Source organism: Panthera pardus, unplaced genomic scaffold (assembly GCF_024362965.1).
Source record: "Panthera pardus isolate Hobbes unplaced genomic scaffold, ASM2436296v1 HiC_scaffold_13, whole genome shotgun sequence".
Lineage (NCBI taxonomy): Eukaryota > Metazoa > Chordata > Mammalia > Carnivora > Felidae > Panthera > Panthera pardus.
Window position 1 is genome coordinate 84,149,557 of NW_026526688.1, and position 16,952 is coordinate 84,166,508.

The window sequence follows — 16,952 nt, forward strand, 5'->3', positions numbered from 1 at the left end:
AGCAGCAATAGAAAACTGATACAATCATTTATAATCTAACACTGGTAGGGATACGTGGTATGGCGTGGCGAATGGTGTTCTTTCATGTGTGGCTCTGCAGTCACCTAAGGGCGGGACTCCTTGGAAGGAGAAAAGGACAGTGAAGAGGGCCTAGGCTATCCACTTCGGAGAACTCCAGTTTGGATGCAGCAAACATCACTTACACATATATTTTATTGGTGAGAGCTTGGTACATGGCTATCTCTCAAAACAAGGCATCCTGGGAAATATGGGCCTAACTGAGCAGCTTCCTCCCCGAATATTAATATTGTGGAAGGTGGCAGAACACTTCTGTACCAGTCAGCTTTTCATGTGTTTGAGTATGAAGGCAGTTTGGTGCCTCGTTCCAAGTGGAACAAGTAAATGTGATGAAATAATATATTCTAACTCGAGATATGTAGAGAATTAGAGTAACATTTTTATTTAAAAAAAAAAAAAGAAGAACGTGTTTCAACAATGCATTCAATATCAGAGAACTTACCAGATGTCACAGTAGTCCAAGAAGAAGATCTAGGCCCTTTCCCTGCCCTGGGGATGTTCAAGCACTGTTACAACCCTGTCCAGCTGAGCCCAGCTAGGGAAAAGTTGCATTTGCTCTTGAGAAGATGCACTTGCCCGGGGCTGAGGCATGGACAGCCTAGTGCACAGTCATGGCAGCCTGACCTACCCCTTCTCTACATCTGGATAGTCAACAATGCCTGCAGTTGAGGCAGCCCTATTGCTCATTCTTACCTACTCACCCATGAAGAATACAGCAGTCTCCACCACCCTCCCAACCTCAGTTTTTCTTTTTTTCAAGGCAAATTTAGTATATGGAAGTTTGAGCCTATGAAAAAGTAAATGAATTTGCTTTATATGAAACTTGAGAACTATTCAAGATGGAACATATAATCTACATGATCACTTCTATTAAGTGATCTTTATTTGATATCATAAAAGTGTCCTCCTAGACAAGAGGAAGTTATAATAACTTTAAATATGTGGTCAGGCAGACATTCTTGTATCCCAGGAAGGACAGGGAGGGGTATGGTAAAGAAAACTGGGAAGAAGAATGGCTAATAAGACCAAAAAAGGGAAAATGAATCCTGAAGGAAGGCCAGTAAATCTCAGGAGGCATGACATTGCCCGTGAACTGGAATGTTCCAAATGTTACAGTGACAGCCATTGCATCATCCTTTCCTCATCAAAAGGCCTCATCTAAATCTGTCCAGGCTTTATTATTTGTTTTCAGTGACATATTGCTCCTGCCTTTTCTACCCACCCCATCTCTGTCTTACTCTTTTTCCTCTGTCTTTTTCCTCTCTCTTCCTTTCTCCTTTCTTTTTCTCCCTCCCTCCTCATTTCCTCTAATTCTTCTTCCCTTTCTTTTCTTTACTCACTCTCTCCCTTCTTCCCTCTCAGTGGCAGGTACTGTTCTGGGTACTTAAAAGATGTACTACAACAACTATGAGGTTTATTATTCACCCTATGCTAAAGATAGCTAACAAAAAGGCAAAAGGCAACTAGCATAAAGAGGTTATTTTCCCAATATGACTCAGGGCGTAGTGGATATGCTTTAAGGGGCTCTGATAACATCACTTTTCTACTTGATTGTCTTACCTGATATCCTATTGTCTATAAATTGCATGAAGCTCCAGTTCCATAACATGATAGATATCAAATGGCCCAACCTCTCTCCTCAGACATATAACCAAACATCATCCCAACTCTTACCATTTCCCTGAAGGCCCCCCTGTTATGGTATTATCAGAATACTCACTCTTTTCCAAACACAAATGGCCTTTATTTTTTAAGTTTATCTATTTATTTTGAGAGAGAGAGAGAGAGAGAGAACGAGCAAGTAGGGGAGGGAAGAGAGAGAGGGATAGAGTATCCCAAGCAGGCACACACTCTCAGCATGGACTCCATTGAGGGGCTCAGTTGCATGAAACATGAGGTCATGACCTGAGCTGAAACCAAGAGTCAGACGCTTAACAGACTGAGTCACACGGGCGCCCTAACCAATGGCCTTTTACAACTCCATGACGCATGCTTATTATGTAATACGCTGTTTGCTTCATCCTATTTTTCATTGCTTAAAACTCCTACACATCCGTCAAAACCCAGACTGCTTGTTCTGTGAAGCCTTTCCTGACATTCAGTCTGGATTAATTACTCCTTACCCTGAATGCCCACAGAAAAATGCTCACATTTCCATTATAGCATGTATTATGTTGTACTGGATTATTTATATATTTGTCCCATCCACTGGTTTCTGAAATCCCAAAGAGAAGAAATGGGACCCTATTTACTGGCAAACCCAGTGCTTGCCACCTAGTATGTGTTTAGTGTAATGAGGGCTATATATTATGCAAGAAAAAACATCATCAGTGTGTGACCTATATACCATAACATCTGTAGCATTAACCTTAAATATAAGTTTTATAACTATACATATATACTACCTTAAACATGTGTTTCATATGAAAATCTGACTTTATAAAATTTAAAATTGGTTTACAAAAGTTTTGTTTTTCAATTCCTCTATATCAGGAGCTCTGCTAGTGTTTCAAACATGCCTTGAGTTATGACATGTGACATACATGTACTTTTCAAAAATAGTTTTATTATGTAAAGGGAAGTTCGTTCTCTGTCTCTCTCTCCTTCACACATGTACACACATTGGAAATGGCAAACTAGTCCATGATTATCTTTGAAATTTTTTTATAGTATACACCTTTGGGTCAGGAATCTTTTTTTTTTCTTTGTAGTTTATTTATATTTATAAGGACTAATTGTCCTGACAAAATAAACATAAATTTAATGACAATATTGCAGAGTTGTCAATATTATTCTACCTTATCTAATATTATATCACATAGAGTGTGTGTGTGTGTGTGTGTGTGTGTATATATATATATATATATATATATATACACACACACATATATATGATATAGCAATACTATATATGTTGACCTCCACCAATGTCTGACTTCTTTCACTTTATTTCTAAATTTAAGCATATCCCGTTGGATAATGTTATTTGGATGTCAAATATTTTCTTAAAATGATGCATAAACATACACATATATATGTGTTATATGGGTTGCATATGTGTGAATATACATTCACTATATATAATCCATTCTGATATATAGTAGACGTACATTTATATATATATATATATATAATATGTACACTCTACATACTTTATATACTATATATGCATATATACATATATATGTGTGTGAATATATATATATATATACATCCGCACATTGTGTGTGTGTGTGTGTGTGTGTGTGTGTAATTGTGTATACAGTTGTCTTACCTAATCCACAGGGGATACTTCCAATATCCCCAGTGGATGCCTGAAACCACAGATAATACCGAACCCTACATATACTGTTTATTCCTATTCATACATACCTATGATAAAGTTTAATTTATAAATCAGGGCCAATAAGAGATTGATAATAACTAATAATAAAATAGAACAATTATTACAATATACTATAATAAAAGTTCTGTGCATATGGTCTCTCTCTCTCTGAACATACCTTATTGTACTATACTCCCTCTTCTCATGATGATGTGATATGATAAAATGCCTATGTGCTGAGATGAAGTGAGGTGAATGACATAGACATTGTGATGTAGCGTTAGGCTGCTTTGACTTGATGATATGTAAGGAGAATCCTCTGCTTCCAGAGAAGAGTGGTTGACTGTGGGTAACACTGACACCATGGCAAGTGAAACCGTGGATAAGGGGGGAACAAGTCTCTCTGTCTTTCAGAGACAGAGTTAATCTGAGAGACAGAGACAGACAGAGTATATACTGTGTGTATGAAAGAGAGAGAGAGAGAGAGGGATATCATACACATACGCACACTGTATGGTCCATTATAGTCCCCTGTTAATATACAGATTCCTTATCCTTTGAGGCCAGCTAATGGTTTTCAGATAATGAGACTGAATGGTACATCTGAACATTCTGGACCAAAGAGCATTAATGCAGCCGCCACACTGCAAATGCTCTTCGCCAGTGAACGCTCTGTCATGAAATCCTGAGTGGAGTGTGTTCTGCAAATTGTGTTGTTTACTCTGTTGGGATCTCTCCTGTCATTTATTTTGTGCTCTGGTGAACAATTTGAGTCATAATGACTGACAAATTGTGCAAGCGATAGTGCTGGGTCTGTCATAAAGAAACAAAGAAGGAGCCTTAAGCTGGAAGTTAAAATGCACTGTTTTACCATGGCTTGAGGCTTTTTCCAAGAAAATGGAAACCGTGTTAAAGACTAGTAGGCCCTCGGGAGCTAGTTCAAGTCTTTTGACATTATGAGGGGTGTTATAGGTATCTCTTCAACCTGGGAGAATTGACCAGGTATGGTCAAGTATGTCAGAGCTTAAAGGATTTCAAGAGAGTTATGATTGGCAGTGCAGTACCTCCAAAGGGATTTTATTAAAATGACCCCCTAAAATATTGATCCATCATGTGTTTCTAGGGTTCCTCTCTCCCATCCATCACCCCTTCCCTCTGCTCTCCAGTTAAACAGAGTATGCTTGTCTATTGCTCTGTATTCACTTAACTTTATTATCTAATCCTTACTTCAAATTAAGATATACTAGATTTAGGTTTTATGTGTTTCTTTCTTTTACTAGCCTTTTCTTAAGTGAGAAAGATAGTCGTGATTTCTTTTCATTTGACGTGTTTTTTCTTAAATAGAGAAACATCGATTCAACTGTACATTAGAATCAATATCCAGGGGCAGGAAAGAGCACCAGCAGTTTGAAAGGTCCCCAGGTAACTCTAATGCACAACCAGGATTAAGGATCACTACTCAGTAGAAGATATATGCCTACTTATCATCTAAGGGGTTGATATTTCACTTGGAACACATTCAAACATATGAAAAGCTTCCCCAGATGACTGATTATTTTACACTATTTCCCTCTCCCCCAGTTGAGAATTCATTTTCAAATGAATTTAGATAATGGTATCTGACAATTTGGCCCAGAACTCTCCTGTGGGAGGGATATACTATAAAGACTGTGGGTTTTGGTGCTCATTTAGAGAATAAATATTTATTGAGCTTGCATGGAATGACTTGCTCTACACCAACTCTGTCCTTTCCTTTGAATGTTGAATTAGGGTTGCTTTTTGAGGAGATTAAAGCTGATTCACCTAAAGCCCAGACATCTCTGTATTTGACAAGGGGTGATGGGGTAAGGATCCAGTAGTTCTGTGTACTTAGGAAAACCAGGAAGCTTAGCAACTATCAGAGGAGAGCTTTATGGCTCTGCAGCAGGTGATGTACACAGGTACCTTCGGTAATGATTAACCCCAGTCTGAATTGATGCTCCATGATGGGAAAATGACACCCAGCACCTGTGTGAAGCTTCTGCACTAGTTTCTACTCCAAAATCCTACAGAAAACGTTTGTTTTTTCTCTATAGGTTCGAACCAGTGTCCTACCTGAACATAAGGATCCCCTGCCAGAGGTTGGGGTAAGTGTTTTTTTATCTTTCCAAAAGGTACACACAGCACTTCTAAGTTAAATCATTTGGATTTTCACTGGCCTTCTGCTGTCTGATGGCCAAAAAATGAAATTGTGTTAAATTAACAGGGTGTGACCATGCAAGGGGGCACATATTTGGCGAATTGTATAGAGTTCATTTCTTGTCTCTCGAAAATTATCCCCAGATGAACTCATATTTTGTTTCACTGGATAGAGATGAATCGAGAAATTGTCCTGCAGGTAGCTGGGATGCAATTTGGAACCAACATTCCTGGAACAACAGAGGGCCAGGGAGATTGCTGATGTGGGCTCGACTGCTTCAGGAAGGAGGCAGAGAACTAATTACCTGAAAGACTGCTGTTTTCTGCTTCCTGCTGCTTAAACACTGTAATGCAACTCACAACAGTAGCTGCCACCAAAGTGCAGACCGGTGTTGCAGAATTCCTGCTGCATCTGAGCCATTGCATCTGCAGCTTTTAGAAATTGGAAAAGCGGAAAGATAATAGGTGCTTTTTGCTTAGGCAAGCCTAGAGTAGGTGGTGACAACTCCTGAAAAGATAGCCCAGCAGGCTGAGTCCCTGGGATCTGTGCAGAGAGGATGAAAAAGCCTAGAAATAAGTTGAGTCTATAGAGGCCATGGGACTGAGCCAACTGAAAGACCTATTTGAAATTCCCAGAAATCCTACAGGCAACTGACAACCTTCTCCCAATTGATATGTGGAGCAGAGTACTATATGCCGATCATTTCCTCACTAGCAACAGCCACTGTCTGAACCTGCCAAGAAAACCCTCCAAATATGTGCACCAAAGAGTGAGTTGAATTGATGGAGAAGAATGTCAGCCATGTCTGACATTCTGATCGGGAAGGAGAAGGAAAAGGGCACTCTGTGCTCTCTCATGCCTAACACAAGCTTCTGGTTTCTTCCTGGGGACATGTTGTTCTCTTTTACTAGAGTGAATCTTCATGCTTTGTTTTCTGCAAACCTTCAAACCTCTTGTGCTGCCCAGACTATGCTTAGTTTCTCCAGAGTGACTAGCAAGTTCTTCCCAGCCTCAGGCCCTTCACTGCTGCAGGCCCCAGGACCCTTTCCCTGCCCAGTGCTGTTCCTCCCCTGCTCAGGGCTCAGGGCTCTGTTCACAGCCTTTGGGTTGTGACCACCTCAGGTGCACTCCTTTTAACTGGAACCTCCATCGCAAGCTCTCATCACACCCTTAGTACTTGCTTCTGAAAACAAGACCTTTTGAAATTTTAACTATCAACTGAATGCATTATTTTATAAGGAATTTTATTTATTTTTTGAGATTCAAGAAAGATGAGCTAGTTTAATTTATTTTTCCTCTTCTAACCCTTCATCCCCACAACTGCTCAGTGTTAAATCCCCCTCGCTTGAAGCTTTAGTGACATCTTGGGCTAGTTATGTAAATTTCCCTGTTTTTTCTCTCATTCAAGTTCTTGAAATATATCCTATTCATTTTAAAACTTGAGTTCCTTCTCTGAGTTTAATTGTTTTCTTCTCCCCCCCCCTCCCCCATCACTTCCCACTATGGGGTAGACATCTCTGTTCCTCTAGCAACTTGTAGTGGAAGGGGAGCATAGTCCGATTCTCACATGAGTCCTGCCCTTTCCTCCTCTATTGCTCAATGCTGTGGCAAGGAGAAAGGAATGGGGAGAGGTTCCTTCTGTGCTTGCCCATGGTGAGGTTGTGGTTCCCTTTCTGCTGGTTTTGATATTTCTCAGGCTAGTGCTGCCTGTCAGCATGTGGCAGACATTGAAATGCTGTCTCTGTAATGAACACAACTATAGGTATTTCTGGAGACCTTGTAGGCTCCTTCCCATCACAGATTTCCCTACCATGGGGAATCTGGTTCTGGCTCAACCTTCTCCACTGCCCAGGCTCACCCGGTACGCTCTTGCTGCTAAGACCTACTTTTCTAGCATGTAATGCTTGCTTAGCTGCTTGCGGTGTTTTTTGGCCCTGATGAAACACACGTATGTATTTTCCATGCCACACAGAAGAGATGCAGGCTACCCCACTGGTGTTTCCTCTCTCAGTTCAGCCGTCTCTCTGCTGTCCCTTTCTACAAGCCCGACCAGCATCAGATGCTAGACAGTCCATGATTTTCAAAGGAGAGACAATCTCCAGTTCCTGATATAGTGGAGCCAAAGATGGTTTGGACACCCACAAGCTTAATAATTGATTTTTGGGGACCAGACCCCCGTGACTTTTTTTTTTTACTTTTTAAAGTTTATTTTTGTGAGAGAAAGAGTGCAAGCAGGGGAGAGGGAGAGAGGGAGAAAGAGAGAGAAGGAGAGAAAGAGAGAGAATCCGAAGCAGGCTCCAAGCTCTGAGCTGTCAGCACAGAGCCCGACGCGGAGCTTGAACTCATGAACCGCAAGATCATGACCTGAGCTGAAGTTGGACGCTTAACCAACTGAGCCACCCAGGCACCCCTCCCTTGACTTTAAGGTGTCTTCCTGAGTATGATATAACAAAGAAATTAGGCTCGGTTCTTAAATAGTACATCTTGTGAAATGCTCACTTTCCCTCTCTGCTAACACTACCTTTATATCAGCTGTGTGTGTCATGTTTACTAATAGGCCAGTTTCTGTAAACTGGCTTCTTTTTAAGCACTGTGAGGAGGTTGCTAACTCAGGCCACTAGAGGTTCTCTGAACTGACATTATGGTGCATTTGGTATAATGTCTTTGTGAGAGACTCAGCTATAATTCCTGGGTCAAAACAAAATTCTCAATTGACATTCTGTGGCATGCTAATTATATCAGTTAGGCATGCATTCAGAAGCAAGTAACCTAGCAAACAGTGGGTTGAAAGTAACAGACTCATTTTTTTCATGTTAGAAGAAGGTTTGGGGAAATTGCCCAAGACTGCAGCTACTCAAAAATGACTTCTAGCAACCATGTTCTATCCACCTTGCCGCTCCTCCTTTGTTAGAGTATTGTCCAGTCTAACCATTGCGCCTTCAGGAATCACAGTCCAGATGGGGAGAAGACCGAAGGACAAAAGGCAGCTGACCCTGTTCCTTCAATTCTGGGAAACAGTAGCTTTTGGGGAAATTTCGATTGGTATACTGATACGTATCTCTCACTGAGAAGAGAGGAGTCCCTAAGCAGCAGGGAATCTCAGTACAATTCTCACTTAAACAAAATCAAGGTGCTATTAGTAATACAAATGAGCAAACTAGGTATTACATGTTAGTGATGTCTGCCCAATCCTCCTACGTGTTAAACTCCATGATAGCAAAGAGCCTATGTATTTTGTTCACTCGAATAGCCCTACCTTTGTGCCTGGAAACTTGTAAATTATGATATATATACATATATGATATGTATGATATGCATTCTGTGTGTGTATCTCTCTCTCTTCCCCTCCCCTGCTCGCACTCTGTCAACAATAAATAAATGTATATACATATATGATATATATATATTGAATCAATTAGAAAGCGTACCCTGATTTTGGTTTGCCAACCATCTTCAATTTTTTAGAACCACCAGAATAAAAGGGGGGGAGACTTCTAAAAATAATTGCAATAATATGTAAATTGTAATAATATGTAAAAATCTAGTATACTTTATGACACATCAGAACTCAATAAAATGGCAATTATATTATAGAACTGAATCTCAAGCATAGTAAGAATGAGCCTAAATAAGAACAAATTAGCATGCTGTGGTGTGTCTAATACCCTCAGAGTACATGATATTCCGGACAGAGAAGAATTACCACATCTTGAGCACCTATGAGGTACCCCTGGGTAATATTTATCTTATCGATTAATCCGCAGAATATTGCTTTGGGCACTGCAAAACGTGTCTGAGAGCTTTAGCTCTTGGCCAAGACTTTGTTCTCCCATTACAACATGCTAAGGACTCTAACCATTGACTACTCTGGTTAAAAAAGAGCTGAAAATTAGGGGCGACTGGGTGACTCAGTCAGTTGGGCGTCCAACTATGGCTCAGGTCATGATCTTGTGGTTTGTGAGTTCGAGCCCCATGTCAGGCTCTGTGCTGACAGCTCAGAGCCTGAAGCCTGCTTCAGATTCTGTGTCTCCCTCTCTCTCTGTTCCTCCCCTGCTCATGCTCTGTGTCTCTCTGTCTCTCAATAATAAATAAACATTAAAAAAATGAGCTGAAATACTTTATTATAAATAGTCCAAATATGTTCTATACATTTCTTTACATTTTTAAGCAGCATCTTTTGGATGCACCCAGATCTTTTGTTGATGTCTTAGTAAACGAGATGCCAATCTGTGCTGAGACCTTTTGAGTTATATTCATAGGGAAGATGTAATTTTTAAATATATGACTTCACCCTAAAATGCCTTTTAATGTTTTCTTTGGACTGTTTATCAACTTTTAATAGATTTCCTCCCAAGTTTTGTTTTTCTTTCTGATGTCTTGTTTTCAGTGTGAATAGTTCATGTATCCTCTTTCCCTTTCTATTTGATGGGAAACCACGTAACCATATCTGTTAGGGTTGACAGTGAAGAAAAAGCACATGGAATATGAAAAAGGGCCTGTCCTATAAGTTATGTTTGGGAGATGTTGTATATTGGCCTCATGATATCAACTTCAAAGACCCTTTAAATTTGTGCCACAGTTCCTATGTATAGTTTTATTAGAATAGGCCAAAGTATGATTCTTATTGTTGATATATTCATTTAACCTCTAAACAATCACTTTTTAATGGAAATATTATATGTGCCACAGATGTGTGCCACATATGTAATTTTAAATTTTCTAGTAGACCATGCTTTTAAAAAAGTAAAAAGAAACAGGAAAAACTTATTTTAATGTGTTATTGAACCCAATATATGCAAAATGTAATCATTTCAAAACATAATCACTATGTAAAATTATTAATGCTATATTTCACATTCTTTTTTTCATACCATGTTGTGTAAATTTGATGTATATTCTACACTTAATAGCGCATCTCAGTTCAGCATAGCCACAAGCCTAATTCTACCCATTGGATAGTACAGCCCTACATAGTACTTGTAAATTGTAGTGTAAAGAAAACCTATACTTTGAGTAAAGGCTTTGTGAGATGAACATAGGTGATGGAGGTGTGGCCAGCTCACCGCAAGGTGTATGAGTTTGTACATCTTCTGGCCCTTTATATGGTACAGCTGGAGTCCCTGCAAGGGCTAATAGGATAAACTGTTTATTTGTATAGTCTCCATAGAGAGCAACCAGGGATTGAGGCAGATGCCCCACTTTTCTCCACGCTGCTTGATATCACTCTCCAGCCAGGTGAGTGATTAAAATTGTATATCAAGCAATTTAATGATCATCTGCTTTGGGTGCTTGCACCAGAATGATCATTGTGAGTGTTGCACTCTCACGAGCAGGCAGAAAAGGTCAGAACCACATGTTGTGCAGGCAGAGAGCCTGGCAGAGGGACAGGGAATTGCTGCCTGTCTTGGAAATAAGGCACAGTGTGACGGGGATAAAAGAATGATGGACTGAAAAGCAAGAAACCTGGATTCCAACTTGGCTTCTGCATATTAACTAGTTCTGGGACCATGTAGAAGCCAGGTTAACTTTTAAATTCCTATTTTCCCAGCAGTGTACTAAGTGCTTTTCCTGGATTACTTTGATTCTCATTACTATAGCTATGAGAAAGATAGAGTTATCATAGGCAACTTTTTCATACAGCCATTAAGGCTGTCAGTGGTTTCATTTAAGACCACGTATTAGTAAGAAAGAAGACAGAGTAACAAGGCTAGACAATACCCATTAGTGGATAACCATTCTGGGGGCTGTGAGAGCCCAGATTTCCATTTTGAGGCAGAATAACTGATTTAGTATGACACTTTAGATCTCTGAGCTCCAACTCCAATGAGACTTAAATTTTTTTGTTTGTCTCTCGATTTTTTCCACTGATATTAGAGCTCCCAGTTTAAGACCTTTAAGATGAGAATTTTAGAAACAGCACTGAAGAAGAGATGGAAAATCTTGTTCCTTGAGTTATATTTGAAATATAAAAGTGTTTAAAGAACTTTCTCACTAAGCAAAATAAGTCAGAGAAAAATAAATACCATATTATTTCACGCACATATGGAATTTAGGAAATAAAACAGATGAACATAGAGGAAGGGTAGGGGGAAAAAGAGTGAAGCAAACCATCAGAGTCTTAACTCTAGAGAACAAAGTGATGGTTGATGGAGGGAAGTAGGTGGGGGATGGGCTAGATTGGTGATGGGCATTAAGACTTGTGTTGAGCACTGGGTGTTGTATGTAAGTGATGAATCACTAAATTCTACTCCTGAAACCAATATTACACTATATGTTAACTAAAAAATGTTTTTAACATTTATTTATTATTGACAGAGTGCGAGCAGGGGAGGGACAGAGAAAGAGGGAGACACAGAATGCAAAGCAGGCTCCAGGCTCTGAGCTGTCAGCACAGAGCCTGACATGGAGCTTGAACCCACGAACTGTGAGATCATGATCTGAGCCGAAGTCAGACACTCAACCTACTGAGCCACCCAGGTGCCCCATATGTTAATGTTAACTAACTAGAATTTAAAAAATAAAAATTAAAAAATTAAAAAATAAAATAAATAATTCTCTCAAATTCTATAGTTATGATTACAGTGACAGCAAAGATAAAATAGCTTTATATTAAGTTTTTTTTACATTAACATTAGTATGCTATTTTCCCTTCATGGGCATTTAGGTTTTAGAAACAGAGAAGACTATTTTCCTCTAATTAATTTACTCTTTTACAAGAGTCCAGTGAATATTCATGTAAATGAATGATGTGTTTTGCTTATATTGAGATGGAGCAAATACACACAAACTTCCTAGAAATTAAACATATAGGCAATTCCATTGTTAGCATTGCAGTTTGGAACAATTATACACTGTCTTCAGAAATTTCATTACTGTACTTTATGCAACATGTAGTCTCCATAATATAGTTATTTGTAGAATAAATACGGTAATACTTATACCTAAATAACACCTCCTCTAGTCTGACATGCTTTCATAACAGTACTATGATGCCATTACCTAAATTAGCTTTTAATAAGTTGTATGATTTCTGTAAAATCCCTTATCCTTTGAAATGAAGCATGTGGCAGCCAGTTATGATGGGAAGAAAGTTTGACTCATGGGCATTTTTCCTGGCCCACTTCAAGCCCTCACAGTGAAGCAGTAGGCATACCAGGCAACCCTCTGTTCTGGGCACTGGGCTTGGCTCACAGGCGTACAAGCCAACATCCTCCTTCCACAGGATCTCTTGATCTGTGGACAGATGAGACATTCAGTGGCTGACAAACTACTTGCAGCTGTGGCTCATGGTGTGTGTGTGTGTGTGTGTGTGTGTGTGTGTGTGTGTGTGTGTGTAGCTATGTCTGAAAATAGCCCCTTCACCTGTCTCTCATTGCTACATTCCAGTCTGGAGCATTTGCTCCTTTTATTGGTGAAGAGACCACGGTAACATTTATGACATGTGAAGTTTGTGTTTTTAATTCTAAAACCATCCATATCTTCAAAATCTCAAAAGAGAGAGAAAATAGTTTGAAATTTTGAGGTGTCATGAAATCTGTTATCAGTTAAGAGTTTTCTTGGAGTGAAGAGAGAGGGGGGAATAGGAGTTTAAAAACCCTGATAATCAGGGAAAGAGGAAGTGAGATAGACATCTATTTAAATGCAAAAGGCTGAAATGAAATTCACTACAACAATATACAGTCTGCCTACTAAAATTGTTTTGATTATCCACGTTTCAGTGAATTATAGTACTTTGTAAATATCTGCAGAAAGAGCATTCTAATATCCATATCTAATAGAGTGACTGACTTGAAAGCTAGTTTTTAAATCAGCCATTCATTCATTCATTCATTCATTTATTATCAGTAAATATTCATCACATGCCTACCATGCACTAGGGAGGAGGAGTTTGTCAGAAAACAAAATAAAGCTCCTTGTGGAGCTTCAAATACACATATACCTCTTAAACTTCCTTTTCTGCTTTGACTCACTCATTTCATCACTCATTGACATCTCATCAGATCTTCTTTCCACAAATACTTTATTTTTTAATGTTTAATTTGTGTGTGTATGTGTGTGAGAGAGAGAGAGAGGGAGGGAGAGAGAGAATATGCAGGGAAGAGGCAGAGAAAGAGAGAGAGAGAGAGAAAGAGAATGAGAGAGAGAATTCCAAGCAGGCTCCATGCTGTTAGCATGGAGCCTGACGTGGGCCTCAATCTCTGTTTTCACCTAACACCCTTCATCGAATTATTCAGTCTTGTGTTCTTCTGGCTTTGGTGACTTGGTATCTAAACCAGCTTTTTGAGTTTCAGGTTAATTAATTGGGTTTATTGTTACTAACATAGAGGCATCTCCAACTTTAGAGCTGAGTTGTATTTCAAATGTTTGCATCTGAGTGTTTTGAAAGAATTCTAAATTAGAGCTTTGAAAAGAGGGAGAAAAATTCAGACCTGAAGCTTTTCTTTCTTATACTTTTCATACATAGAAGGCTGCCTTCTATGTATGAAATAACCACACACTTTTCTCTGAAAAGATACAATTGTCCTCAGACTACTTACGTCCAGGCTCTCATTCTAGAGCAGCCTGGCAACAGACATATGAACAGAGAATGCTCTCGAAGATGCAGTTTTGACTTCTTGTAGAGTTTTACAATGTGTGAGGCAGCAATGGCCTAGATAATAATATGGGTTTGATGTTTTCATGTTTACTTCTTGACCTTGAGGGGAAAACGAGAAATACTATTTATGGTATACCATAATATTGTGACTTTTAAATCAGAAGTAGGCAGGAATATTAAAAAGAGATGGAAGATTTTTATCCTGGAAAAGAAAAACCAATTTAGAGTTTTATTCTTTGCATTATGAGCCAAAGAGTGTAGGAAGTAGATATTCATAGATAGTCAACAGCCAGTATGATAGGTTAAAAAAGCAATTTTAGAAAATGTAACTGAATAAGCACCTTTCTTTTTTGTGTGTTGGAATGAAATTGTCCCATGCTAGAAATAACAAAGGAAACAAATGCTTTTAAACATTGCTGTGATGGGGGAGAAATGTAGCATTTCTATTTATAACTTGTACAGAGTCCCACATAAAAATAGCTCCAACTACCAGATTTGCTCATATCTGGAATACAAAGTTGTTGCTGCCAGTGACTTGAAGAATTCTAATAAGAACGAGGACGGCATTGGTAAATGTTAAAAGTTTATCATTTTTTCTTCTAACCCAGTTTTTTTCATAGGCGAAGAAAATTAGTTCCTAGAAAAGTCCTGGCTTCTGCACTATACATTTTGTTACGTCCCAGGCTATTGGTCTCTTTGTTTTTAGTGAAAAGGATACATGTGCACCCTAGACTTCACCCCCTGAGAAGGATATATTGTTGTATCTGTCAGTGAGGACTGTATCTCTGCATATGAAATATTTGTCAGGCTAATGGATTTAACGTTTCATTCTTTTGAAGACTAGGTTTGTCTGATTGGTGTGCCGGTAAAAATATTAAGGACTTCTGAAGTTAACGAAAAGCATTCTTTCTTATTTTCAGAGAAGTTTCCTGGGCTATGCCAGTTTTAAAGTGGGGGAGCTACTGAAGTCAAAGGAGCAGCTGCTGGCCCTGAGCCTGAGGTGAGTCCTTTGTCTGCAGAAATGCTGCAAAGCAAATAGCCTATGGTATTTATTGAAGGATGTTTGGGCTTAAAAGTCCCAATTCTTACAGATGTTTAGATGTCAGCTCTCAGATGGCTTAACATTCGCCACAGCAGCAAGTTATAGGGAAACAGCAATTATTCAAGTTCACGCTCAAGTTCATGGTTCACATTGTCAAAGGTTTTCAGCCCTTATAGGGGAAAAAAAATTACACGATCATTAAAGTAATCAAATTCTTTGATAGTAAGAATAGAAATGATGAGCACGTTATTAAGTAATTTTTCTAGTACTTATTAAAATGTTCCTTTTTAAGTCAAGTAAGTTTCTAGGTTTGAAATATGTTTGTTAGTGGCAACATTGCAAATTTATGATAATAGAGGAGATGTTCATTATTCTCTTTTTTTAAGCTTATTTTGTTGCTACACTGTTAAATATAAAACATAAGTTAAAGCAGATTCATACTGAAATAGGCAGTAGATCAGATCTAATTTTGAGTATTAGTACAATTTGTTTGGGTATAGAAGATGAAACAACCATCTTTAGGAAGTTACATAGTATTTTAATGTTAAGAAGAGTATTAAATAGAATAAACATTTTTAAACTTCATTATAAATTCTAAACAATAGCATGTTGTTTTCTAACTGTATGATAGCTTCTATAATTATGAAAAATATCACCTTGCAATATTTGCAATAAAAAATATAAAAATTGTACAGAACACTATTTGTAAATCAGAAAATGCTCTCCTTTTTTTTTTTAACATTTATTCATTTTTGAGAGAGAGAGAGAGAGAGAGACATGGAGAGAGACATAGAGAGAGACACAGAACAAGTGGGGGAGGGGCAGAGAGAGAGGGAGACACAGAATCTGAAGTAGGCTCCAGGCTCTGATCTGCTAGCGCAGAGCCCGACACAGGGCTTGAACTCATGAACTGGGAGATCATGACCTGAGCCAAAGTCAGATGCTTACCTGACTGAGCCACACGGGTGCCCCTGAAAATGCTCTCCTTTTGATGAAACATAGAGACTCCTCCCACGGAGGAGACAATGCCTTAAGTGTGTTTGCCCTCTGCCTTGACCCACAAGGACCCACTTGTAACCAATTTATTTCAATAAAGATGCTGTGGCTTATGCTGGAATCTGTATTGCTGGCTGTCTCCTTTTCTGATTTTTCCTGATCCGCACAGCTTTGCATTTTGATTTAAGAGAGTATAAAGTAATGTAAAGTAACTCATACTCATGCAGAAAAATAAGTGTTGATGGATTCTGATGAGACCATCATCTTCGCTCTCAGCTATGTCTCTTAAACATCCATGGTTTGGTTATTGTTGTTGTATTTTATTTGGGAAGACATTTTTAAGTCTTCATAGTTTTGTGGTGTTATTCCCAATAAAATGTTGCTGTGGTTATTTTCAGTTTGAAGTTTGTATGGCTTAACTAAAATGTCTAGCTATCAATGTCACCAATACTCTAGAAAATCTGTGTTAGTGCCCTAGCACAGTGGTGGGATCTCACCCAAGTATTACTGGATTCATGGCATACGAAGTGAGGCATTAAGCTAATTTAGGAATGCTAGCAGACCATATGTTTTTTGGATGAGATGCATAGCACTTTATTCCTCCTTTTGCTGACTTACAAGCTGTAATATTGATTATATCATAACCGTCATTAACATCAGCACCACACTACACATTTAGACACTGCTCTTGAAATAGAAATGGGGACCACAAATGCTTAAATGAAAATTAATAAAC

At 38.7% G+C, this 16,952-nt stretch overlaps 1 protein-coding gene across 1 annotated transcript in view; it reads left to right on the forward strand.

Moving 5' to 3' along the window:
• Window positions 1–16,952, forward strand: part of INPP4B (inositol polyphosphate-4-phosphatase type II B) — a 758,464-nt gene that overhangs the window by 494,211 nt on the left and 247,301 nt on the right. Inside the window, 2 exon segments of the mRNA XM_019420351.2 lie at window positions 5,479–5,529; window positions 15,099–15,178. Coding sequence (XP_019275896.2) covers window positions 5,479–5,529; window positions 15,099–15,178 — 131 coding nt within the window.